The 27,478-nt window shown below is 48.3% G+C and overlaps 1 protein-coding gene across 2 annotated transcripts in view; it reads right to left on the bottom strand.

Moving 5' to 3' along the window:
- LOC134932586 (transcriptional regulator QRICH1-like) overlaps positions 1-27,478 on the bottom strand; it is a 146,602-nt gene that overhangs the window by 54,469 nt on the left and 64,655 nt on the right. For both annotated transcript variants that reach the window (XM_063927143.1, XM_063927144.1), the window contains exons 4-5: positions 14,466-14,637; positions 13,691-13,845 (exon numbers count right to left, since the gene is read on the bottom strand). In XM_063927143.1, the coding sequence (XP_063783213.1) occupies positions 13,691-13,845; positions 14,466-14,637 (327 nt within the window). The remainder of the gene's footprint in view (positions 1-13,690; positions 13,846-14,465; positions 14,638-27,478) is intronic.

A 27,478-nucleotide genomic window follows, 5' to 3' on the forward strand; every position in this document is an offset into this window, starting at 1 on the left:
ACCAGTGTGTGGTGTATGTGGCTATTAAAAAAATCGTTAATAGCCACATACACCACACACACTCACCACAGGAGAGGGTGTCAGCAGCTAATGCCATACCAAACCAAAAAAGCCAAGTGCGTCAGGGTGGGCGCCTTGTGGAGCCCAGTGTACCTAGCAGAAAGAGATTTAACAACGGTAAGTTCTTATCATAAATCTCGTTTTCTGCTGTGGGGTACACTGGGCTCCACAAGGATTAACATCGGGGATGTCCTAAAGCAGTTCCTTATGAAAGGGGACGCACTGTAGCGGGCACAAGAACCCGGCGTCCAAACGAAGCATCCTGGGAGGCGGAAGTATCGAAGGCATAGAACCTTATGAACGTGTTCACTGAGGACCACGTAGCCGCCTTGCAAAATTGTTCAAGGGTCGCACCACGGGAGGCCACCCAAGAAGGTCCAACAGACCGAGTAGAATGGGCTTTAATAGAAGCAGGAGCTGGGCGACCAGCCTGTACATAAGCATGTGCAATCACAATTCTAATCCATCTGGCCAAGGTCTGCTTGTGAGCAGGCCAGCCACGTTTGTGAAAACCAAACAGTACAAAGAGAGAATCCGACCTTCTGATGGAGGCAGGTCTCTTCACGTAGATACGGAGAGCCCGTACATCCAAAGACCGTTCTTTGGAAGACAAATCAGGAGAGGCAAATGCCGGAACCAAAATCTCCTGTTTAAGGTGGAAAGACAAGGCCCCCAAATCCGACACCCGTCTAGCAGAGTCAATAGCTAGCAGAAACAATACCTTAAGAGAAAGCCACTTAAAGGTCTGTAGATTCAGGAGGTTTAAACGGAGACCCTTGCAACGCCTCCAGAACCACCGTCAAGTCCCAAGGAGCCACCGGCGGGACATAAGGAGGTTGAATCCGCAACACACCCCGAGTGAACGTATACACATCAGGTAAGGTCGCAATTTATCTCTGAAACCAGACAAAGCAAAAATATGAACCTTGATGGAGGCCAGACGAAGGCCCAAGTCCAGGCCTTGTTGAAGAAAGGCCAAAACTTTGACCGTACTAAACTTGTAAGCGTCATGATTGTTAGATGCGCACCAAGCAAAGTAAGAATTCCAGACCCTTTGATAAATCCGAGCAGAAGCCGGTTTCCGGGCCTTCAACATGGTTTGAATGACCGCCTCAGAAAATCCCTTGGCCCTTAAGACGGAAGCTTCAAGAGCCACGCCGTTAGAGCCAATCGGGCTAAATCCTGATATACACAGGGGCCCTGAACGAGGAGATCTGGGCGCTGCGGAAGTAGAAGGGGATGCTCTATCGAGAGACCCTGAAGGTATGAGAGCCAATGCCGTCTGGGCCACGCTGGAGCGATCAGAAGTAGGATACCTCCTTCTTGCTTGAACTTCCTTATTACTCTGGGCAGGAGTGACACCGAAGGGAGTACGTATGGCAGCCGAAAGTTCCATGGAATTGCCAGTGCGTCCACGAATGCTGATTGAGGATCCCTTGTCATTGTTCTGAAAACCGGAACCTTGTGATTGTGTCGAGATGCCATCAGGTCCACATCTGGAAGGACCCACTTGTCCACGAGGAGCTGAAATACTTCTGGACGGAGGCTCCACTCTCCAGCGTGTACGTCCTGACGACTGAGAAAGTCCTCTTCCCAGTTTAGGACCCCCGGAATGAACACTGCCGATATGGCTGGCAGATGGCGTTCCGCCCACTGAAGAATCCGTGATACTTCCCTCCTTGCCATGTGGCTTTGAGTGCCGCCTTGACGATTGATGTACGCCACCGTGGTGGCGTTGTCCGACTGTACTTGAACAGGTCTGTTCTGTATTAAATGCTGGGTCAAGTTCAAAGAGTTGAACACTGCTCGCAATTCCAGAATGTATATCGGGAGGAGACACTCCCACTGAAGGGAGTGTTGCTCCAACACCGCGCCCCAACCCCTCAGACTGGCGTCCGTCGTCAGAAGGACCCAGTTGGAGATCCAGAAGAGACGACCCCTGCTCAATCGTTGGTCCTGAAGCCACCAGCTCAGTGACAGACGGACCTCCGGAGACAATGAGATCATATGAGACCTGATCCGGTGAGGCAGGACGTCTCACTTGGCAAGAATTAGCCTCTAGAGAGTGCGGGAATGGAATTGAGCGTACTCCACCATGTCGAAAGCCGACACCATAAGACCTAGCACTTGCCTTGCCGAATGTATCGACACTTGCGGACGAAATAGGAAGCATTGAATTCTGTCCTTAAGCTTCAGGACTTTCTCCTGAGACCAGAACAACCGTTAGTTGTGAGTATCCAACAACGCCCCCAGGTGCACCATGCTCTGAGCAGGGACCAGGGAGGATTTCTTCCAGTTGAAGAGCCACCCATGGGCTTGCAGAAACTGGATAGTCAGATCCAGATGGCGTAGGAGAATCTCTGGGGAATTTGCCAGGATCAACAAGTCATTTTAGTACGGTAGGATTTTGACCCCTTGACGGCGGAGTACAGCAGTCATTACCGCCATGACCTTGGTGAAGACTCGCGGAGCCATGGTCAAACCGAAAGGTAACGACCGAAAATGTTAATGGAGGTTGCCAACCGCAAACCTCAGGTACTGCTGATGCGACACTGCAATGGGAATATGCAGGTATGCATCCTGTATGTCCAGTGAGACCATAAAGTCCCCAGGCACCAAGGCCAGAACAACAGAGCAAAGAGTTTCCATACGAAACTTGGAGACCTTCACAAATTTGTTCAAGGACTTGAGGTTGACAATGGGCCGGGAAGATCCATTCGGTTTCGGGACTAGGAACAGCAGTGAATAGTACCCCTTGCCTCTCTGAGCCAGAGGCACCTGTACTACCACTCCTGTGTCCAGGAGGGACTGTACCACTGAATGAAGAGTCTTTGCCTTCACCTGATCCAAAGGGACGTCTGTCAGGCAAAATCGATGAGGGGGACGATTCTTGAAGGATACGGCGTAACCTCGAGTGACAACTTCCAGTACCCAAGCATCGGAAGTGGTCTTCAACCATTCCTGGGTAAACCCTAAAAGTAGGCCCCCCCACTCTGGGATCCCCCAGAGGTAGGCCCGCCCCGTCATGCTGCAGGCTTGTCAGTTTTGGAAGCAGGCTGACGGGCAGCCCAGGTCGTTTGGGTTTGGGCTTAATGGGTTTGGAAGTGCGAACCTGTTTTGGTTACGCCTGGACTTTTGCTTTCCCTGAAGGACGAAAGGAGCGAAAGGAAGTACTCTTAGCCTTCGGCACCGAAGGAGCAGTACTAGGAAGACATGCTGTTTTAGCAGAAGCTAAGTCAGCCACTATCTTGCTGAGGTCTTCTCCAAAAAATGTCTCCTTTGAAGGGGACATTAGAGTCCAGGGTTTTCTTAGAGTCCATGTCCACAGACCAGGACTGTAACCAGAGAAATCGGTGAGCCAAAATGGACGTAGTAGAAGCCTAGCCCGCCAGAATACTGGCATCAGAAGCCGCCTCTTTAATGTAATGAGACGCTGTAACAATATACGACAGGCATTGTCTAGCATAATCAAGCATTGGAAGGCAACTCCGCCTCCAGTTCCTGAGCCCACGCTTCCACAGCTTCTGCAGCCCATGTCGTTGCAATAGTGGGCCTATGAACCACACCGTTTAGGGTGTAGATTGCCTTCAAACAACCCTCCACACGCTTGTCCGTCAGCTCCCTCAAGGACACAACGGTAGTTACAGGCAGAGCTGAGGCTACTACCAGTCGCGCCACTTGCGAATCCACTGGCGGCAGTGTTTCCCAATTTTTACTAAGCTCCGCAGCAAGCCAGCATCTTCTTGCGAGGCGTGAACTTCTTTCCTGGAATTTCCCAGGACTCCCGACGTATGTCAACTAAATGTTCAGAGCGAGGTAAAAACATGTTTAACCACCGTCTGACGTTTAAACCTGTCCGGTTTCTTAGGGACAGTGTCAGGCTCCGGTTCATCATCAACCTGAAGAATGAGTCTGATAGCCTCTAACAAGTCAGGAACATCCACCTACGAAACAACTTCCCCATCAGAAGAATCAGGATCAGAATCTGGGGTTCGTATAAACGCCATCCTCATCAGACGAGGTGTCTAGGACGTTGGTGGATTGTGAGGAAGTAATTGCCTGCTTAGAGGACCCCTTAGTCTTAGGTGGGTGAGGGTTAGACTTTTGAGCAATCAATGATTGGTTCAATTGCTGTAACTGATTGGACAGTTGATCTGCCCATGGTGGGTTAACTGCGGGGGCCATAAGCGGTTGTACCAGCACAGGAGGTCCCATAGGGGCCGTTAGTCTAGTTACCAGCGTATTCAATAGCGTGGAGTAGGTAGCCCAAGGTAGGTCATTTTGCACCCCCGTTGCTACAGTCCCTCTGGGGGGTAAGGAACCCCCAGGACCTGAACCCTCAGATGCTATATTATCCTCAAATGTGTCTGCAGCGTCAACACCACGCAATGTGGGATCAGCCCCAGGTTTGTTGCCCTTTGTAGCTGACATAATTAAAAGCTCATTAAAAGCTCATAATTAAAAGCGCGTTAAAGCCTTGTCCACCCTGGGCGATGATTCCCACCGTACCCTGTCCTGTGCAGGGAAAGGATACGCCATAAGAATCCTCTTGGGAATCTGCAGTTTTTTGTCTGGAGTTTCCCAAGCTTTTTCAAATAACGCGTTCAGCTCATGAGATGGGGGAAAGGTTACCTCAGGTTTCTTTTCCTTAAACATGCATACCCTCGTGTCATGGACAGAGGGGTCATCTGTGATATGCAAAACATCTTTTATTGCCATAATCATATAATTAATACTTTTGGCCACCCTTGGGTGTAACCTCGCATCATCGTAGTCGACACTGGAGTCAGAATCCGTGTCAGTATCAGTGTCTGCTACTTGGGACAGGGGACGTTCCTGAGACCCTGAAGGGCCCTGTGACACAGTCAAAGCCATGGATTGACTCCCTGATTTATCCCTTGACTCTGCTTTGTCCAATCTCTTATGTAATAAAGCCACATTTGCATTTAAAACATTCCACATATCCAACCAATCAGGTGTCGGCGTTGCCGACGGAGACACCACAATCATCTGCTCCACCTCCTCCTTAGATGAGCCTTCCGCTTCAGACATGCCGACACACACGTACCGACACCCCCACACACTCAGGGATATATCTATATGGAGACAGTCCCCCAATAAGGCCCTTTGGAGAGACAGAGTATGCCAGCACACACCCAGCGCCACCTGACACTGGAATAAAATCCCGGTCAGTACAGCGCATATATATATATATATATATATATATATATATATATATATATATATATATATATATATATATATATATATATATATATATATATATATACACACACACACACACACACACACACACACACACATATATATATATATACCCATACATATATATACCCATACATACATACACACATACATATATACATACTAGAGATGAGCGCCTGAAATTTTTCGGGTTTTGTGTTTTGGTTTTGGGTTCGGTTCCGCGGCCGTGTTTTGGGTTCGAACGCGTTTTGGCAAAACCTCACCGAATTTTTTTTGTCGGATTCGGGTGTGTTTTGGATTCGGGTGTTTTTTTCAAAAAACACTAAAAAACAGCTTAAATCATAGAATTTGGGGGTCATTTTGATCCCAAAGTATTATTAACCTCAAAAACCATAATTTACACTCATTTTCAGTCTATTCTGAATACCTCACACCTCACAATATTATTTTTAGTCCTAAAATTTGCACCGAGGTCGCTGTGTGAGTAAGATAAGCGACCCTAGTGGCCGACACAAACACCGGGCCCATCTAGGAGTGGCACTGCAGTGTCACGCAGGATGTCCCTTCCAAAAAACCCTCCCCAAACAGCACATGACGCAAAGAAAAAAAGAGGCGCAATGAGGTAGCTGTGTGAGTAAGATTAGCGACCCTAGTGGCCGACACAAACACCGGGCCCATCTAGGAGTGGCACTGCAGTGTCACGCAGGATGGCCCTTCCAAAAAACCCTCCCCAAATAGCACATGACGCAAAGAAAAAAAGAGGCGCAATGAGGTAGCTGTGTGAGTAAGATTAGCGACCCTAGTGGCCGACACAAACACCGGGCCCATCTAGGAGTGGCACTGCAGTGTCACGCAGGATGTCCCTTCCAAAAAACCCTCCCCAAACAGCACATGACGCAAAGAAAAAAAGAGGCGCAATGAGGTAGCTGACTGTGTGAGTAAAATTAGCGACCCTAGTGGCCGACACAAACACCGGGCCCATCTAGGAGTGGCACTGCAGTGTCACGCAGGATGTCCCTTCCAAAAAACCCTCCCCAATCAGCACATGATGCAAAGAAAAAGAAAAGAAAAAAGAGGTGCAAGATGGAATTGTCCTTGGGCCCTCCCACCCACCCTTATGTTGTATAAACAAAACAGGACATGCACACTTTAACCAACCCATCATTTCAGTGACAGGGTCTGCCACACGACTGTGACTGATATGACGGGTTGGTTTGGACCCCCCCCCAAAAATAAGCAATTAATCTCTCCTTGCACAAACTGGCTCTACAGAGGCAAGATGTCCACCTCATCTTCACCCTCCGATATATCACCGTGTACATCCCCCTCCTCACAGATTATCAATTCGTCCCCACTGGAATCCACCATCTCAGCTCCCTGTGTACTTTGTGGAGGCAATTGCTGCTGGTCAATGTCTCCGCGGAGGAATTGATTATAATTCATTTTAATGAACATCATCTTCTCCACATTTTCTGGATGTAACCTCGTACGCCGATTGCTGACAAGGTGAGCGGCGGCACTAAACACTCTTTCGGAGTACACACTTGTGGGAGGGCAACTTAGGTAGAATAAAGCCAGTTTGTGCAAGGGCCTCCAAATTGCCTCTTTTTCCTGCCAGTATAAGTACGGACTGTGTGACGTGCCTACTTGGATGCGGTCACTAATATAATCCACCACCATTCTATCAATGTTGAGAGAATCATATGCAGTGACAGTAGACGACATGTCCGTAATCGTTGTCAGGTCCTTCAGTCCGGACCAGATGTCGGCATCAGCAGTCGCTCCAGACTGCCCTGCATCACCGCCAGCGGGTGGGCTCGGAATTCTGAGCCTTTTCCTCGCACCCCCAGTTGCGGGAGAATGTGAAGGAGGAGATGTTGACAGGTCGCGTTCCGCTTGACTTGACAATTTTGTCACCAGCAGGTCTTTGCACCCCAGCAGACTTGTGTCTGCCGGAAAGAGAGATCCAAGGTAGGCTTTAAATCTAGGATCGAGCACGGTGGCCAAAATGTAGTGCTCTGATTTCAACAGATTGACCACCCGTGAATCCTTGTTAAGCGAATTAAGGGCTGCATCCACAAGTCCCACATGCCTAGCGGAATCGCTCCCTTTTAGCTCCTTCTTCAATGCCTCCAGCTTCTTCTGCAAAAGCCTGATGAGGGGAATGACCTGACTCAGGCTGGCAGTGTCTGAACTGACTTCACGTGTGGCAAGTTCAAAGGGCATCAGAACCTTGCACAACGTTGAAATCATTCTCCACTGCACTTGAGACAGGTGCATTCCACCTACTATATCGTGCTCAATTGTATAGGCTTGAATGGCCTTTTGCTGCTCCTCCAACCTCTGAAGCATATAGAGGGTTGAATTCCACCTTGTTACCACTTCTTGCTTCAGATGATGGCAGGGCAGGTTCAGTAGTTTTTGGTGGTGCTCCAGTCTTCTGTACGTGGTGCCTGTACGCCGAAAGTGTCCCGCAATTTTTCTGGCCACCGACAGCATCTCTTGCACGCCCCTGTCGTTTTTAAAAAAATTCTGCACCACCAAATTCAAGGTATGTGCAAAACATGGGACGTGCTGGAATTTGCCCATATTTAATGCACACACAATATTGCTGGCGTTGTCCGATGCCACAAATCCACAGGAGAGTCCAATTGGGGTAAGCCATTCCGCGATGATCTTCCTCAGTTGCCGTAAGAGGTTTTCAGCTGTGTGCGTATTCTGGAAACCGGTGATACAAAGCGTAGCCTGCCTAGGAAAGAGTTGGCGTTTGCGAGATGCTGCTACTGGTGCCGCCGCTGCTGTTCTTGCGGCGGGAGTCCATACATCTACCCAGTGGGCTGTCACAGTCATATAGTCCTGACCCTGCCCTGCTCCACTTGTCCACATGTCCGTGGTTAAGTGGACATTGGGTACAACTGCATTTTTTAGGACACTGGTGAGTCTTTTTCTGACGTCCGTGTACATTCTCGGTATCGCCTGCCTAGAGAAGTGGAACCTAGATGGTATTTGGTAACGGGGGCACACTACCTCAAGAAATTGTCTAGTTCCCTGTGAACTAACGGCGGATACCGGACGCACGTCTAACACCAACATAGTTGTCAAGGCCTCAGTTATCCGCTTTGCAACAGGATGACTGCTGTGATATTTCATCTTCCTCGCAAAGGACTGTTGGACAGTCAATTGCTTGGTGGAAGTAGTAAAAGTGGGCTTACGACTTCCCCTCTGGGATGACCATCGACTCCCAGCAGCAACAACAGCAGCGCCAGCAGCAGTAGGCGTTACACGCAAGGATGCATCGGAGGAATCCCAGGCAGGAGAGGACTCGTCAGAATTGCCAGTGACATGGCCTGCAGGACTATTGGCATTCCTGGGGAAGGAGGAAATTGACACTGAGGGAGTTGGTGGGGTGGTTTGCGTGAGCTTGGTTACAAGAGGAAGGGATTTACTGGTCAGTGGACTGCTTCCGCTGTCACCCAAAGTTTTTGAACTTGTCACTGACTTATTATGAATGCGCTGCAGGTGACGTATAAGGGAGGATGTTCCGAGGTGGTTAACGTCCTTACCCCTACTTATTACAGCTTGACAAAGGGAACACACGGCTTGACACCTGTTGTCCGCATTTCTGGTGAAATACCTCCACACCGAAGAGCTGATTTTTTTGGTATTTTCACCTGGCATGTCAACGGCCATATTCCTCCCACGGACAACAGGTGTCTCCCCGGGTGCCTGACTTAAACAAACCACCTCACCATCAGAATCCTCCTGGTCAATTTCCTCCCCAGCGCCAGCAACACCCATATCCTCCTCATCCTGGTGTACTTCAACACTGACATCTTCAATCTGACTATCAGGAACTGGACTGCGGGTGCTCCTTCCAGCACTTGCAGGGGGCGTGCAAATGGTGGAAGGCGCATGCTCTTCACGTCCAGTGTTGGGAAGGTCAGGCATCGCAACCGACACAATTGGACTCTCCTTGTGGATTTGGGATTTCGAAGAATGCACAGTTCTTTGCTGTGCTGCTTTTGCCAGCTTGAGTCTTTTCATTTTTCTAGCGAGAGGCTGAGTGCTTCCATCCTCATGTGAAGCTGAACCACTAGCCATGAACATAGGCCAGGGCCTCAGCCGTTCCTTGCCACTCCGTGTGGTAAATGGCATATTGGCAAGTTTACGCTTCTCCTCCGACAATTTTATTTTAGGTTTTGGAGTCCTTTTTTTTCTGATATTTGGTGTTTTGGATTTGACATGCTCTGTACTATGACATTGGGCATCGGCCTTGGCAGACGACGTTGCTGGCATTTCATCGTCTCGGCCATGACTAGTGGCAGCAGCTTCAGCACGAGGTGGAAGTGGATCTTGATCTTTCCCTAATTTTGGAACCTCAACATTTTTGTTCTCCATATTTTAATAGGCACAACTAAAAGGCACCTCAGGTAAACAATGGAGATGGATACTAGTATACAATTATGGACTGCCTGCCGACTGCAGACACAGAGGTAGCCACAGCCGTGAACTACCGTACTGTACTGTGTCTGCAGCTAATATAGACTGGTTGATAAAGAGAAGATGTCTATGTAACTATGTATGTATAAAGAAGACTGAAAAAAATCCACGGTTAGGTGGTATACAATTATGGACGGACTGCCTGCCGAGTGCAGACACAGAGGTAGCCACAGCCGTGAACTACCGTACTGTACTGTGTCTGCAGCTAATATAGACTGGTTGATAAAGAGAAGATGTCTATGTAACTATGTATGTATAAAGAAGAATGAAAAAAAACCACGGTTAGGTGGTATACAATTATGGACGGACTGCCTGCCGAGTGCAGACACAGAGGTAGCCACAGCCGTGAACTACCGTACTGTACTGTGTCTGCAGCTAATATAGACTGGTTGATAAAGAGAAGATGTCTATGTAACTATGTATGTATAAAGAAGAATGAAAAAAATCCACGGTTAGGTGGTATTACAATTATGGACGGACTGCCTGCCGAGTGCAGAGACACAGAGGTAGCCACAGCCGTGAACTACCGTACTGTGTCTGCTGCGACTGGATGATAAATGATATAAAAAATATATATATATCACTACTGCAGCCGGACAGGTATATATTATATATTATATAATGACGGACCTGCTGGACACTGTCAGCAGAATGAGTTTTATTTTTATAGAATAAAAAAAAAACACACAAGTGAAGTCACACGACGAGTGTTTAACTTTTTCAGGCAATCACAATATAAGTATACTACTAACTATACTGGTGGTCAGTGTGGTCAGGTCACTGGTCAGTCACACTGGCAGTGGCACTCCTGCAGCAAAAGTGTGCACTGTTTAATTTTAATATAATATGTACTCCTGGCTCCTGCTATAACCTATAACTGGCACTGCAGTAGTGCTCCCCAGTCTCCCCCACAATTATAAGCTGTGTGAGCTGAGCAGTCAGACAGATATATATATAATATTATATATAGATAATAGATGATGCAGCACACTGGCCTGAGCCTGAGCAGTGCACACAGATATGGTATGTGACTGAGTCACTGTGTGCTGTGTATCGCTTTTTTCAGGCAGAGAACGGATTATAAAGTAAACTGCACTGTCCTCACTAGTAAACTCTCTCCACTCAGTCTCTACACTTCTACAGTAACAGTACTCCTCCTAGTCAGCTCCAGTAAATCTCTCTCAGTCTCTTATAATCTAAATGGAGAGGACGCCAGCCACGTCCTCTCCCTATCAATCTCAATGCACGTGTGAAAATGGCGGCGACGCGCGGCTCCTTATATAGAATCCGAGTCTCGCGATAGAATCCGAGCCTCGCGAGAATCCGACAGCGTCATGATGACGTTCGGGCGCGCTCGGGTTAACCGAGCAAGGCGGGAAGATCCGAGTCGCTCGGACCCGTGAAAAAAAACATGAAGTTCTGGCGGGTTCGGATTCAGAGAAACCGAACCCGCTCATCTCTAATACATACATATATACACACACACACTGCGCCAATTAAATGTGCCCCCCTCCCTCTTCTTTGCCCTCTGTAACAGTGTTCAGCAGGGGAGAGTCCGGGGAACCAGCTTCTCTGCAGTGTGCTGTGGAGAAAATGGCGCTGGTTAGTGCTGGAGGATCAAGCCCCGCACAATCACCGGCGGGCTTCGGTCCCGCTCAAATTATTTATACTGGCGGGCGGTTTTCAATATTCCGCCTCTGCAGTATCTAATCCATCTGCCAGTGTCCCTTGAGGTTTATATTGCTGCCCAGGGCGACCCCCTGCGCCCTGCCCCCTTACAGTGCCCGCTGTATGTGTATGTGTGGGAGCAATGGCGCGCAGCGGTAACGCTGCGCGCCATTGCTCCCACACATACACATACAGCGGTGAAGATCTGAAGTCTTCTGCCGCCTTTCAAGTCTTCTTTTCTTCTTAATACTCACCCGGCTACTATCTTCCGCGGCTCTGTGAGGAGGACGGCGGCGTGGCTCCGGGACGAACGGCGAGGGTGAGACCTGCGTTCCGACCCTCTGGAGCTAATGGTGTCCAGTAGCCTAAGAAGCAGAGCCTATCATTTAAGTAGGTCTGCTTCTCTCCCCTCAGTCCCACGATGCAGGGAGCCTGTTGCCAGCAGTGCTCCCTGAAAATAAAAAACCTAACAAAAAGTATTTTTCAGAGAAACTCAGGAGAGCTCCCCTGCAGTGCACCCAGTCTCCTCTGGGCACAGGATCTAACCGAGGCCTGGAGGAGGGGCATAGAGGGAGGAGCCAGTGCACACCCATTCTAAAGTCTTTAGAGTGCCCATGTCTCCTGCGGAGCCCGTCTATACCCCATGGTCCTTACGGAGTCCCCAGCATCCTCTAGGACGTAAGAGAAATACACACTGAGTATATCCTGTGAACTGCCTATATTATGATAAACCTGACACACTTAGCCCCCCTCAGGTTATAGAATATAGGGATAGCAATCTGAGTGAGATACACAAAATGGAGGTCACACAGCAGCTATATGCACACACACAGAGTCACAGTTTGTACAATGCAGAAATTATGACATGCAATAAAACTGCACTGGACTAGCAATATAGAGTAGTACTATGTATAGCTATACTTAATAGATATAACAATGCACAGTAAAGACTGGATGTACATCACAGGGTACTTGTACTAAATATCCCTGACTAAATGCACTTTTTCTTAACTAACACTGTCAGCAGACATGTAGAATACTTAAGTGTCCTGTAAAATGCACAGCGCTGACAGGCAGGCGGCTTTACAGGAGGATCTGCCCAAACAATCCCAGGATCAGCTCTGCTAGCTATAATGGTGCCCAAACACTGACAGGGAGTGAGAGAGAGAGATATGCAGCTCTACGGCGGGAATATTTACTCTAAATGGCGCCCTGGGGCTGATGGAGGGGCTACAGGTCAAAGCCTTATCCCCCTGCTGGACTTCACCACCGGGTACTGGGGGCTTAATAAAACGGTTTTATGAGAGAAAACCGACCCGTGCCCATGTCCTGGTGGTCTAGTGGGGTCCCTGTACTAACACAGTGCCCACGCCAGCGCGTGCGGTCCGCCTCCCATCGGCAGCACGGAATCGCGATTTACAGCGGATCCCATCGAGGGGACCCCTTACCTCCTCCCAGAGTGCGGCCACGCGATCCGGGAGAGCAGCGGTCGTGTGTGTGACTAACTTGGAAGAAAACCGGAGACTCGGCTGTAGGTACCCGGCAACCACGGCGCGGGAGTGTACAGCGCCGCTGGGGGAGGTGATGGAGCTGCAGTCAGTGTCTCTGCTGCAGCCCTTGAAGTCTTCAATATTCTTTAAAAGCTTCTCTCAGGGCTGCTGGAGCAGCCCCCCTGTTATGTGCCTGCTTACTGCATGGCACCAACTACAAAACTGAGCTCCTGTGCACGGAGGCGGGGTGATATAGGAGGCGGCGCTATGCATCTTGGGAAGAAGGTCAAAGCTTTGAGCCTGTTGGTGCCTCTGATCAAGATCCTACTCTACAACCCTGATGTTAATCCTTGTGGGGCCCACAGCAGAAAAGAGGTTTAAAATGAGTCCTTGTCCAACATATCATCCTAAGATTTGGGGGTTTTCTTTACACCCACGGCAACATTTATTATAACAAATTTCATCACAATCTGAAACGGTCAGTCTCAACCTTTGTTGATTTGGTGTGGAGTAGCCCTACATATAGTTCATAATGGTAACATTTTTACATAAAAAGAGCTTATAATTTGATTTAGAGAATGTGGCAACACGTAAAAGTGGAGCTTCCTGTGTTAAGATAGTAGGCATAGGATATTACCCACATTTACTTAAAGGCAAAATAAAATACAGTAGATTGGGTAATAAAGATCAAATAATGGTGGGTAATACTATTGGCTATTGTATTCTCTGGAACCAAACAAGCTTACCTTCTGTATGCAAAGGAGCAAATAAAACATCATGTCTGCATCATATGGGGTACCATCATGTTTTTTAGCTTCTTTGGTAATTAAACATAAACCATAATTCAATTCGGCTATTGGCACTGAGAGAACATCTTCTTTAAAAACTAATGGTTTTCTTCCTGTAAATAAAAATAGAAATGCTGCCATTGGTCAAAGATTCTATTTTAATATGTGATAAATGCTAAGGTTGTGTTACATGGATAACACGAACCTTGTGTTTTATCTGCATAGATTTGTGGTGGAATTCTGTGTTATAGGCTACTTGTTAGAAGCATAAGAGCACCAATGTGTCCACTTCATTTGTTTTTTTTATTTCAGTAGATTGTTCATAGGACTTCCACTGCATTTGTATGCAATTTAAATTGTAATACCACACACTATAATAGAGTACATGTGAACCTTAAAAAGGTGCATATCTGTTCAGGTGAAACACTTTAGAAAAACACTTTATAGTGAGGACAAATGTATGCAAAAGATGTGTGGTTTATTATTTAGTCCACTTTTTCTTTTTTCTTTTTTAAACTAGATGATTATACATTACACTTTGTCAATATACTGTAGGCATTATTACCTCTGGGAAAAAAAAAAAAATTCGACAGCTGTATTAGGGATGAGGCGTTTGTTTTTGTGCAGCACTAACACAATGGTTATTGCAACAACGAAAAATGTTGCATTTAAAAATCTAATTAAGGGTCACTTTAAGCAAATATTTTTTTTAAGTATTTTATGTAATCCATACTTCCAAACCATGATGACTTGTTTTCAGCTTCTTTCAGCATTTCTGCATTTTTAATCTGTGCCCAGGTCCTCCAAAACATAGCTCCTTCTTCTGGTTTAAGGGTGCAAGGGAAATCCACATTATTTTGTAATCGCAGGTGTGGATCAGATGGAGAACAATGTACACCTTGAGGCTAGAAAGGCCCAAAAAAAAAAAATACACATTTTTGAAACATTTTAACAGTTATAACTCCAAACATGTCAAATGTTGCAAACAAGACAACACTAACTATTATTGTAAACATCTGTACAACAGTGTCATTCAACATACTGTAAAGGAACCATGAAGGACATAATGTACTGCGGAAGACACCGAAAAAAAAGTAAAAAAAAACACAAAAACAAAACCTCATAATCGTAATAAAGATAGGTTTGTACTGCTCTTACCAGCATGTCAAGCAGACATTCCCTGAAAGCATAACAGCAAAACATTCTACAGGTTCTTATCCGTCCTAGGAAAAGTACCTAAATATCACCACTTTCTAAAATGCATCTGCTACCTAAATTCCATAATTGGTCTAACAATTCAGTACATACCACAATCATTTTCCAAGGAAAGCAAACACCCATACAACCTACATATTCAATTATGTTAATTTAATACACACACATAATACGTGATAAACAAATAAATAAAATAAGATTTTACTCACCGGTAAATCTATTTCTCGTAGTCCGTAGTGGATGCTGGGAACTCCGTAAGGACCATGGGGAATAGCGGCTCCGCAGGAGACTGGGCACAACTAAAGAAAGCTTTAGGACTACCTGGTGTGCACTGGCTCGTCCCTCTATGACCCTCCTCCAGACCTCAGTTAGGATACTGTGCCCGGAAGAGCTGACACAATAAGGAAAGGATTTGGAATCCCGGGTAAGACTCATACCAGCCACACCAATCACACCGTATAACTCGTGATATTATACCCAGTTAACAGTATGAAATATAACTGAGCCTCACTAACAGATGGCTCATAACAATAACCCTTTAGTTAGGCAATAACTATATACAAGTATTGCAGACAATCCGCACTTGGGATGGGCGCCCAGCATCCACTACGGACTACGAGAAATAGATTTACCGGTGAGTAAAATCTTATTTTCTCTGACGTCCTAGTGGATGCTGGGAACTCCGTAAGGACCATGGGGATTATACCAAAGCTCCCAAAACGGGCGGGAGAGTGCGGATGACTCTGCAGCACCGAATGAGCAAACTCAAGGTCCTCCTCAGCCAGGGTATCAAACTTGTAGACTCTTGCAAAAATGTTTGAACCCGACCAAGTAACAGCTCGGCAAAGTTGTAAAGCCGAGACCCCTCGGGCAGCCGCCCAAGAAGAGCCCACTTTCCTCGTGGAATGGGCTTTTACAGATTTAGGGTGCGGCAGTCCAGCCGCAGAATGTGCAAGTTGAATCGTGCTACAGATCCAGCGAGCAATAGTCTGCTTAGAAGCAAGAGCACCCAGCTTGTTGGGTGCATACAGGATAAATAGCGAGTCAGTTTTCCTGACTCCAGCCGTCCTGGAAACCTATATTTTCAGGGCCCTGACTACGTCCAGTAACTTGGAGTCCTCCAAGTCCCACGTAGCCGCAGGCACCACAATAGGTTGGTTCACATGAAAAGCTGATACCACCTTAGGAAGGAATTGGGAACGAGTCCTCAATTCCGCCCTATCCATATGAAAATCAGATAAGGGCTTTTGCATGACAAAACCGCCAATTCTGATACACGCCTGGCCGACGCCAAGGCCAACAGCATGACCACTTTCCACGTGAGGTATTTTAGCTCTACGGATTTAAGTGGCTCAACCCAATGCGACTTCAGTAAATCCAACACCACGGTGAGATCCCACGGTGCCACTAGAGGCACAAACGGGGGCTGAATATGCCGCACTCCCTTAACAAAAGTCTGAACTTCAGGCAGTGAAGCCAGTTCTTTTTGGAAGAAATTGTACAGAGACGAAATCTGGACCTTAATGGAACCCAATTTTAGGCCCATAGTCACTCCTGACCTCAGGAAGTGCAGAAATCGACCCAGTTGAAATTCCTCCATTGGGGCCTTCCTGGCCTCACACCAAGCAACATATTTTCGCCATATGCGGTGATAATATTTTGCGATCACATATTTCCTAGCCTTAATCAGCGTAGGAATGACTTCCTCCGGAATGCCTTTTTCCTTTAGGATCCGGTGTTCAACCGCCATGCCGTCAAACACAGCCGTGGTAAGTCTTGGAACAGGCAGGGCCCCTGCTGCAGCAGGTCCTGTCTGAGCGGCAGAGGCCATGGGTCCTCTGAGATCATTTCTTGAAGTTCTGGGTACCAATCTCTTCTTGGCCAATCCGGAACCACGAGTATAGTTCTTACTCCTCTCCTTCTCATTATTCTCAGTACCTTGGGCATGAGAGGCAGAGGGAACACATACACCGACTGGTACACCCACGGTGTTACCAGAGCGTCCACAGCTATCGCCTGAGGGTCCCTTGACCTGGTGCAATATCTTTTTAGCTTTTTGTTGAAACGGGACGCCATCATGTCCACCTGTGGCCTTTCCCAATGGTGTACAATCATTTTGAGGACTTCTGGATGAAGTCCCCACTCTCCCGGGTGGAGGTCGTGCCTGCTGAGAAAGTCTGCTTCCCAGTTGTCCACTCCGGGAATGAACACTGCTGACAGTGCTAACACATGATTTTCCGCCCATCGGAAAATCCTTGTGGCTTCTGCCATCGCCATCCTGCTTCTTGTGCCGCCCTGCTGGTTTACATGGGCGACCGCCGTGATGTTGTCTGACTGGATCAGCACCGGCTGGTGTTGAAGCAGGGGTCTAGCCTGACTTAGGGCATTGTGAATGGCCCTTAGTCCCAGAATATTTATGTGTAGGGAAGTCTCCTGACTTGACCATAGTCCTTGGAAGTTTCTTGCCTGTGTGACTGCCCCCCAGCCTCGAAGGCTGGCATCCGTGGTCACCAGGACCCAGTCCTGTATGCCGAATCTGCGGCCCTCTAGAAGATGAGCACTCTGCAGCCACCACAACAGCGACACCCTGGCCCTTGGAGACAGGGTTATCAGCCGATGCATCTGAAGATGCGACACAGACCACTTGTCCAACAGATCCCACTGGAAGATCCTTGCATGGAACCTGCCGAATGGAATTTCTTCGTAAGAAGCTACCATCTTTCCCAGGACTCGCGTGCATTGATGCACCGACACCTGTATTTGTATTAGGAGGTCTCTGACTAGAGATGACAACTCCTTGGCCTTCTCCTCCGGGAGAAACCCTTTTTCCTGTTCTGTGTCCAGAACCATACCCAGGAACAGTAGACGCATCGTAGGAACCAGCTGCGACTTTGGACTATTCAGAATCCAGCCGTGCTGTTGTAGCACTTCCCGAGATAGTACTGCTCCCTGGACCTCGCCTTTATAAGGAGATCGTCCAAGTACGGGATAATTATAACTCCCTTTTTTCGAAGGAGTATCATCATTTCGGCCATTACCTTGGTAAATACCCTCGGTGCCGGGGACAGACCAACGGCAACGTCTGGAATTGGTAATGACAGTCCTGTACCACAATTTTGAGGTACTCCTGGTGAGGAGGGTAAATGGGGACATGCAGGTAAGCATCCTTGATGTCCAGTGATACCATGTAATCCCCTTCGTCCAGGCTTGCAATAACCGCCGTGAGCGATTCCATTTTGAACTAGAACCTTCGTATATAAGTGTTCAAGGTTTTCAATTTTAGAATGGGTCTCACCGAACCGTCTGGTTTCGGTACCATAAACATTGTGGAATAGTAACCCCGGCCTTGTTGAAGGAGGGGTACCTTGATTATCACCTGCTGGAAGTACAGCTTGTGAATTGCCGCCAGTACTACCTCCCCTCGAGGGCAGCAGGCAAGGCTGATTTGAGGTAACGGCGAGGGGGAGTCGCCTCGAACTCCAGCTTGTATCCCTGTGATACTACTGGCAGAACCCAGGGATCCACCTGTGAGCGAGCCCACTGGTCGCTGAAGTTCCCGAGACGCGCCCCCACCGCACCTGGCTCCACCTGTGGAGCCCCAGCGTCATGCGGTGGACTCCGAGGAAGCGGGGGAAGATTTTTGATCCTGGGAACTGGCTGTCTGGTGCAGCTTTTTTCCCTCTTCCCTTGTCTCTGTGCAGAAAGGAAGCGACTTTGACCCGCTTGCTTTTCTGAAGCCGAAAGGACTGTACCTTATAATACAGTGCTTTCTTAGGCTGTGAGGAAACTTGAGGTAAATTTTTTTTCCTTCCCAGCTGTTGCTGTGGATACGAGGTCCATGAGACCATCCCCAAACAATTCCTCACCCTTATAAGGCAGAATCTTCATGTGCCTTCTAAAGTCAGCATCGTCTGTCCACTGCCGGGTCCCTAATACCCTCCTGGCAGAATGTACATTGCATTAATTCTGGATGCCAGCCGGCAAATATCCCTCTGTGCATCCCTCATATATAAGACGACGTCTTTAATATGCTCTATGGTTAGCAAAATAGTATCCCTGTCCTGACAGGGTAATAGACCACGCTGCAGCAGCACTATCCATGCTGAGGCAATTGCAGGTCTCAGTATAGTACCTGAGTGTGTATATACAGACTTCAGGATAGCCTCCTGCTTTTTATCAGCAGGCTCCTTCAAAGTGGCCGAATCCTAAGACGGCAGTGCCACCTTTTTTGACAAACGTGTGAGCGCCTTATCCACCCTAGGGGATATCTCCCAACGTGACCTATCCTCTGGCGGTAAAGGGTACGCCATCAGTAACTTTTTAGAAATTACCAGTTTCTTATCGGGGGAACCCACGCTTCTTCACACACTTCATTCACTCATCTGATGGGGGAACAAAACACTGCCTGCTTTTTCTCCCCAAACATAAAACCCCTTTTTTGTGGTACCTGGGTTAATGTCAGAATTGTGTAACACATTTTTCATTGCCGAGATCATGCAACGGATGTTCCTAGTGGATTGTGTATATGTCTCAACCTCGTCGACATTGGAGTCAGACTCCGTGTCGACGTCTGTGTCTGCCATCTGAGGTAGCGGGCGTTTTTGAGCCCCTGATGGCCTTTGAGACGCCTGGGCAGGCGCGGGCTGAGAAGCCGACTGTCCCACAGCTGTTACGTCATCCAGCCTTTTATGTAAGGAGTTGACACTGTCGGTTAATACCTTCCACCTATCCATCCACTCTGGTGTCGGCCCCACAGGGGGCGACATCACATTTATCGGCATCTGCTCCGCCTCCACATAAGCCTCCTCATCAACCATGTCGACACAGCCGTACCGACACACCGCACACACACCGGGAATGCTCTGACTGAGGACAGGACCCCACAAAGTCCTTTGGGGAGACAGAGAGAGAGTATGCCAGAACACACCAGAGCGCTATATAATGCAGGGATTCACACTACCCACAGTGATTTTTCCCTTATAGCTGCTATAATACACAGATTTGCGCCTAAATTTAGTGCCCCCCCCCCTCTCTTTTTAACCCTTTGAGCCTGAAAACTACAGGGGAGAGCCTGGGGAGCTGTCTTCCAGCTGCACTGTGAAGAGAAAATGGCGCCAGTGTGCTGAGGGAGATAGCCCCGCCCCTTTTTCGGCTGACTTCTCCCGCTCTTATAATCATAATGTGGCAGGGGTATTTTACACATATATAGCTTATTAGGCTATATTATGTGTGATTTGCCACTTTTAAAGGTACTCTAATTGCTGCCCAGGGCCCCCCCCCCCCCCCCAGCGCCCTGCACCCATCAGTGACCGGAGTATGTGGTGTGCACAGGGAGCAATGGCGCACAGCTGCAGTGCTGTGCGCTACCTTAATGAAGACCGGAGTCTTCTGCCGCCGATTTCCAGGACCGTCTTCTTGCTTCTGGCTCTGTAAGGGGGACGGCGGCGCGGCTCCGGGACCGGACGATCGAGGTCGGGCCCTGTGTTCGATCCCTCTGGAGCTAATGGTGTCCAGTAGCCTAAGAAGCCCAAGCTAGCTGCAAGCAGGTAGGTTCGCTTCTTCTCCCCTTAGTCCCTCGTAGCAGTGAGTCTGTTGCCAGCAGATCTCACTGAAAATAAAAAACCTAAAATAAACTTTCTTTTTCTAGGAGCTCAGGAGAGCCCCTAGTGTGCATCCAGCTCAGCCGGGCACAAGATTCTAACTGAGGTCTGGAGGAGGGTCATAGAGGGAGGAGCCAGTGCACACCAGGTAGTCCTAAAACTTTCTTTAGTTGTGCCCAGTCTCCTGCGGAGCCGCTATTCCCCATGGTCCTTACGGAGTTCCCAGCATCCACTAGGACGTCAGAAATATTATATTACATTATATTATATTATATTATAATATATATATATATATATATATATATATATATATATATATATATATATATATATACACACAAATATATACATACACACACATACACACACACACATATATATATACACACATACACCTCAAAAAAATAAAGGGAACACTAAAATGAAATCCTAGATCTGAATGAATGAAATATTCTTATTAAATACTTTGTTCTTTACATAATTGAATGTGCCGACAACAATAGCACACAAAAATTATCAATGGAAATCAAATTTATTAACCCATGGAGGGTTAACTCAAAATTAAAGTGGAAACACACACTACAGGCTGATCCAACTTTAATGTTTAATGTAATGTCCTTAAAACAGGTCAAAATGAGGCTCAGTAGTGTGTGTGGCCTCCACGTGCCTGTATGACCTCCCTACAACCCACACAAGTGGCTCAGGTAGTGCAGCTCATCCAGGATGGCACATCAATGCGAGCTGTGGCAAGAAGGTTTGCTGTGTCTGTCAGCGTAGTGTCCAGAGCATGGAGGCGCTACCAGAAGACAGGCCAGTACATCAAGAGACGTGGAAGAGGCAGTAGGAGGGCAACAACCCAGCAGCAGAACCGCTACCTCCGCCTTTGTGCAAGGAGGAGCACTGCCAGAGCCCTGCAAAATGACCTCCAGCAAGCCACAAATAAGCATGTGTCTACTCAAACGATCAGAAACAGACTCCATGAGGGTGGTATGAGGGCCCGACATCCACAGGTGGGGGTTGTGCTTACAGCCCAACACCGTGCAGGACGTTTGGCATTTGCCAGAGAACACCAAGATTGGCAAATTCGCCACTGGCGCGCTGTGCTCTTCACAGATGAAAGCAGGTTCTCACTGAGCACATGTGACAGACGTGACAGAGTCTGGAGATGCCAAGGAGAAGGTTCTTCTGCCTGCAACATCCTCCAGCATGACCGGTTTGGCAATGGGTCAGTAATGGTGTGGGGTGGCATTTCTTTGGGGGGCCGCACAGCCCTCCATGTGCTCGCCAGAGGTAGCCTGACTGCCATTAGGTACCGAGATGAGATCCTCAGACCCCTTGTGAGACCATATGCTGGTGCGGTTGGCCCTGGGTTCCTCCTAATGCAAGACAATGCTAGACCTCATGTGGCTGGAGTGTGTCAGCAGTTACTGAAAGACGAAGGCATTGATGCTATGGACTGGCCCGCCCGTTCCCAAGACTTGAATCCAATTGAACACATCTGGGACATCATGTCTCGCTCCATCCACCAACACCACGTTGCACCACAGACTGTCCAGGAGTTGGCGGATGCTTTAGTCCAGGTCTGGGAGGAGATCCCTCAGGAGAACATCCGCCACCTCATCAGGAGCATGCCCAGGCGTTGTAGGGAGGTCATACAGGCACGTGGAGGCCACACACACTACCGAGCCTCATTTTGACTTGTTTTAAGGACATTACATCAAAGTTGGAACAGCAACAGAAGGGGAAATCACACACTACCTCCATCCAATATACTGAGTACTTGATCATTAACATTGTATATTCATAATTATCTTCAGCAGCAGTGAAGCCAGCAGGGGACAATAAGGATCCACACATCCAATTCCATAAAGTTTAAGGGGTATATTCATTTCAAACCTGATCCATTCAGACTTTTAAAAAAGTCAGATTGAGATGAGGGTGCTGAGGGAAAGCAGCGGGGAGACAGGAGTGAGCAGCGGGGAGACGGGGGAGAGCAGCGGCTACAGCAGCTTAGCCGGAGGATAGGGCACCGCTGCCAGACCTCACCGCAGCGTCCACCAGGCTCCAGAAAGCAAGACCTCGCTCGCTGGAGCCGAGAGGACGCTGCCATGAGGTCTGGCGGCAGTGTCCCATCCTACGGCTACGCTGCTATAGCCGCCTTCCCGCTGCTCTCCCTCAGCACCCTCATCTCAAGCCGACTTTTTTTAAAGTCAGATTGAGATGGTCGGAAATGGGGCCAAAACCTTTTTTTTAGCTGATTTGGACCCGTTTCCGACAGAAGCACACGGATGGGCAGCTATTCCATCGCTCCGCGCGCTTTCCGAAAGTCGAATTCCCAGACTTGTAGGATAAAAAAAAAAAGCCGGGGACTGAATAGGTCAGAATCCCTTCTGACCTGAAAAAGTCGAAAACTGCCGTCTTTTCGACACCAATTGAATATACCCCTAAATGTTTTACTCCATAAAGTGCATAACAAATGCTCAGGTTGCACTATAGCAGCATACACAACGTGCATGTGGTTTTGCATCCATAACAGCATCGGAGACATTCCTCCATATTCATTACCCTGACAGCAGGTTTCGGTGCTCTCGCACCTTTATACACACATATATATATACATATACATACACACAAATGTGCATATATTACATTAAAATGAATGCAAAAGACCCACAAAACCTTAACTGTGTCAATTCATATATATATATATACACACACACAGTATAATGAATGAATAATTTTATATATATATATATATATATATATATATATATATATATATATATATATATATATATATAAAATCTCTTACGTCCTAGAGGATGCTGGGGACTCCGTAAGGACCATGGGGTATAGACGGGCTCCACAGGAGACATGGGCACTCTAAAGACTTTAGATGGGTGTGCACTGGCTCCTCCCTCTATGCCCCTCCTCCAGACCTCAGATCCTGTGCCCAGAGGAGACTGGGTGCACTGCAGGTGAGCTCTACTGAGTTTCTCTGTAAAAGACTTTTGTTGGGTTTTTTATTTTCAGGGAGCACTGCTGGCAACAGGCTCCCTGCATCGTGGGACTGAGGGGAGAGAAGCAGACCTACTTGAATGATAGGCTCTGCTTCTTAGGCTACTGGACACCATTAGCTCCAGAGGGTCGGAACGCAGGTCTCACCCTCGCCGTTCGTCCCGGAGCCACGCCGCCGCCGTCCTCACAGAGCCGGAAGATAGAAGCCGGGCGAGTATGAGAAGAAAGAAGACTTCAAAGGCGGCAGAAGACTTCGGATCTTCTATGAGGTAACGCTGCGCGCCATTGCTCCCAACACACACACACTGGCGGCACTGTATGGGTGCAGGGCGCAGGGGGGGCGCCCAGGGCAGCAATTATTAACCTTTTAGGGACACTGGCAGAGATATATACTGCGGAGGCAGTATATGGCAAAACCCCCCGTCAGTATAAAGATTTGAGCGGGATCGAAGCCCGCCCGGGAGGGGGCGGAGCTTGATCCCTCAGCACTAACCAGCGCCATTTTCTCCACAGCACGCTGCAGAGAAGCTGGCTCCCCGGACTCTCCCCTGCTTAACACATACAGAGGGCAAAAAAGAGGGGGGAGGGGCACATATTTGGCGCAGTGAGTCTATTTATAAAAGCGCTGTACTGACTGGGATTTTATTCCAGTATCCGGTGGCGCTGGGTGTGTGCTGGCATATGTCTCTCCAAAGGGCCTTATTGCCTCCTTAGATGTCTGAAGCGGAAGGCTAATCTAAGGAGGAGGTGGAGCAGATGATTGTGGTGTCTCCGTCGGTGACGCCGACACCCGATTGGCTGGATATGTGGAATGTTTTAAATGCAAATGTGTCTTTATTACATAAGAGAATGGACAAAGCAGAGTCCAGAGAAAAGTCAGGGAGTCAAGCCATGGCTTTGGCTGTATCACAGGGCCCTCCAGGGTCTCAGAAACGTCCCCTGTCCCAAGTAGCAGGCACTGATACCGACACGGATTCTGACTCCAGTGTCGACTACGATGATGCGAGGTTACACCCAAGGGTGGCCAAAAGTATTCATTATATATGATTATGGCAATAAAAGATGTGTTACATATCACAGATGACCCCTCTGTCCCTGACACGAGGGTATGCATGTTTAAGGAAAAGAAACCTGAGGTAATCTTTCCCCATCTCATGAGCTGAACGCGTTATTTGAAAAGGCTTGGGAAACTCCAGACAAGAAACTGCAGATTCCCAAGAGAATTCTTATGGCATATCCTTTACCTGCACAGGACAGGTTACGGTGGGAATCCTCGCCGAAGGTGGACAAGGCTTTAACGCGCTTGTCCAAAAAGGTGGCGCTACCGTCTCCAGATACGGCAGCCCTCAAGGATCCTGCTGATCGCAGACAGGACACTACCTTAAAATCAATTTATGCACATACGGGTGCCTTGCTCAGACCGGCAATAGCGTCGGCTTTGGTTTGTAGCGCTGTAGCAGCGTGAGCAGATACCTTGTCGTCTAACATTGATACCCTATATAGGGATAGCATTTTATTGACCTTAGGTCATTTTAAAGACGCAGTCTTATATATGAGAGACGCTTCCAGAGACGTTGGGCTGTTAGGTTCAAGAGCCAACGCCATGGCGATTTCTGCTAGGCGGGCCCTGTGGACCCGTCAATGGACGGGTGATGCCGACACAAAGAGACATATGGAAGTTTTGCCTTACAAGGGTGAGGTTTTATTTGGGGAAGGTCTCGCGGACCTGGCTTCCACAGCTACCGCGGGTAAATCTACCTTTTTACCTTATGTTCCCCCACAGCAAAAGAAAACACAGAAATATCAGATGCAGTCCTTTTGGTCGCATAAGTCCAGAAGAGGTCAGGGCTCTTCCTTCCTCGCCAGAGGGTAGAGGGAAAAGAATGCCTGCTACGGCTAGTTCCCAGGAGCAGAAGTCTTCCCCGGCTTCTAGTAAATCCACAGCATGACGCTGGGGCTCCACTGAGGGAGTCCGCTCCGGTGGGGCACGTCTTCGACTCTTCAGCCAGGTCTGGTTCAGTCAGACGTGGATCCTTGGGCGATGGAGATTGTATCCCAAGGCTACAAGCTGGAATTCGAAGACGTGCCTCCTCACCGATTTTTCAAATCGGCTTTACCAGCTTCCCCCCAGAAAGGGAGATAGTTTTTGAATTGCAGCTAAAACTTTGTCAACAACAAGTGATTGTCAAGGTGCCCCTAGTTCAACAGGGGAAGGGGTACTATTCAACCCTGTTTGTGGTCCCGAAACCGGATGGCTCGGTCAGACCCATGCTAAATCTAAAATCCCTAAACCTGTACTTGAAAAAGTTCAAATTCAAGATGGAATCGCTCCGGGCAGTTATCTCCAGCCTAGAGGGGGGGGATTTTATGGTGACACTAGACATAAAGGATGCATACATTCATGTCCCCATATATCCCCCTCATCAGGCATACCTGAGATTCGCTGTACAGGACTGTCATTACCAGTTTCAGACGTTGCCATTTGGGCTTTCCACGGCCTCGAGGATTTTCACCAAGGTAATGGCGGAAATGATTGTGCTCCTGCTCAGGCAGGGAGTCACAATTATCCCGTACTTGGACGATCTCCTGATAAAAGTGAGATCGAGAGATCAATTGCAGAAAAGCGTGTCACTCTCCCGGAGAGTGCTGCAGCAACATGGCTGGATTCTAAATCTACCAAAGTCACAGTTGATTCCAACGACTCGGCTATCTTTCTTAGGCATGATTCTGGACACGGAACAAAAGAGGGTTTTTCTCCCGACGGAAAAAGCCCAGGAACTCCAGAACATGGTCAGAGACCTGTTAAAACCGAAAAAAGTGTCAGTACATCAATGTACTCGAGTACTGGGAAAAATGGTGGCGACCTACGAGGCAATCCCCTTCGGCAGGTTTCATGCGAGGACGTTTCAGTGGGACCTTCTGGACAAGTGGTTGGGGTCCCATCTACAGATACATCAGAAAATAAGCCTGTCCCCCAGGGCCAGGGTGTCTCTCCTGTGGTGCTGCAGAGTGCTCACCTTCTCGAAGGTCGCAGGTTCGGCTTTCAAGACTGGGTTCTGGTGACCACGGACGCGAGCCTCCGAGGATGGGGAGCAATCACACAAGGAAGAAATTTTCAGGGACTATGGTCAATCCAGGAGGCTTGTCTACACATCAACGTACTGGAATTGAGGGCCATATACAACGGCCTACGACAAGCGGAGAATCTTCTTCGTGACCTACCGGTTCTGATTCAATCAGACGTCACAGCTGTGGCTCATGTAAACCGCCAAGGCGGGACAAGGAGCAGAGTGGCAACGGCGGAAGCCACCAGGATTCTTCGCTGGGCGGAAAATCACGCAAGCGCTCTGTCAGCAGTCTTCATTCCGGGAGTGGACAACTGGGAAGCAGACTTCCTCAGCAGACACGATCTCCATCCAGGAGAGTGGGGACTTCATCAAGAAGTTTTTGCAGAGATATCAAGTCAGTGGGGACTTCCACAAATAGACATGATGGCGTCACGCCTCAACAAGAAGCTTCGGAGGTATTGTGCCAGGTCAAGGGACCCTCAGGCAGTAGCGGTGGATGCCCTGGTGACACCATGGGTGTTTCAGTCGGTCTATGTGTTCCCTCCTCTTCCGCTCATCTCAAAAATACTGAGAATCATAAGACGAAAAAGAGTGCAGACAATACTCATTGTTCCGGATTGGCCTCGAAGGGCCTGGTATTCAGATCTTCAGGAAATGCTCACAGAAGATCCGTGGCCTCTTCCTCTCAGGGAAGACCTATTGCAGCAGGGGCCCTGCGTGTTCCAAGACTTACCGCGGTTACGTTTGACGGCATGGCGGTTGAACACAAAATCCTAGCGGGGAAAGGTATTCCGGAGGAAGTCATCCCTACTCTGATTAAGGCTAGGAGGGAGGTGACAGCGAAA

Source organism: Pseudophryne corroboree, chromosome 6 (genome assembly GCF_028390025.1).
Source record: "Pseudophryne corroboree isolate aPseCor3 chromosome 6, aPseCor3.hap2, whole genome shotgun sequence".
NCBI lineage: Eukaryota > Metazoa > Chordata > Amphibia > Anura > Myobatrachidae > Pseudophryne > Pseudophryne corroboree.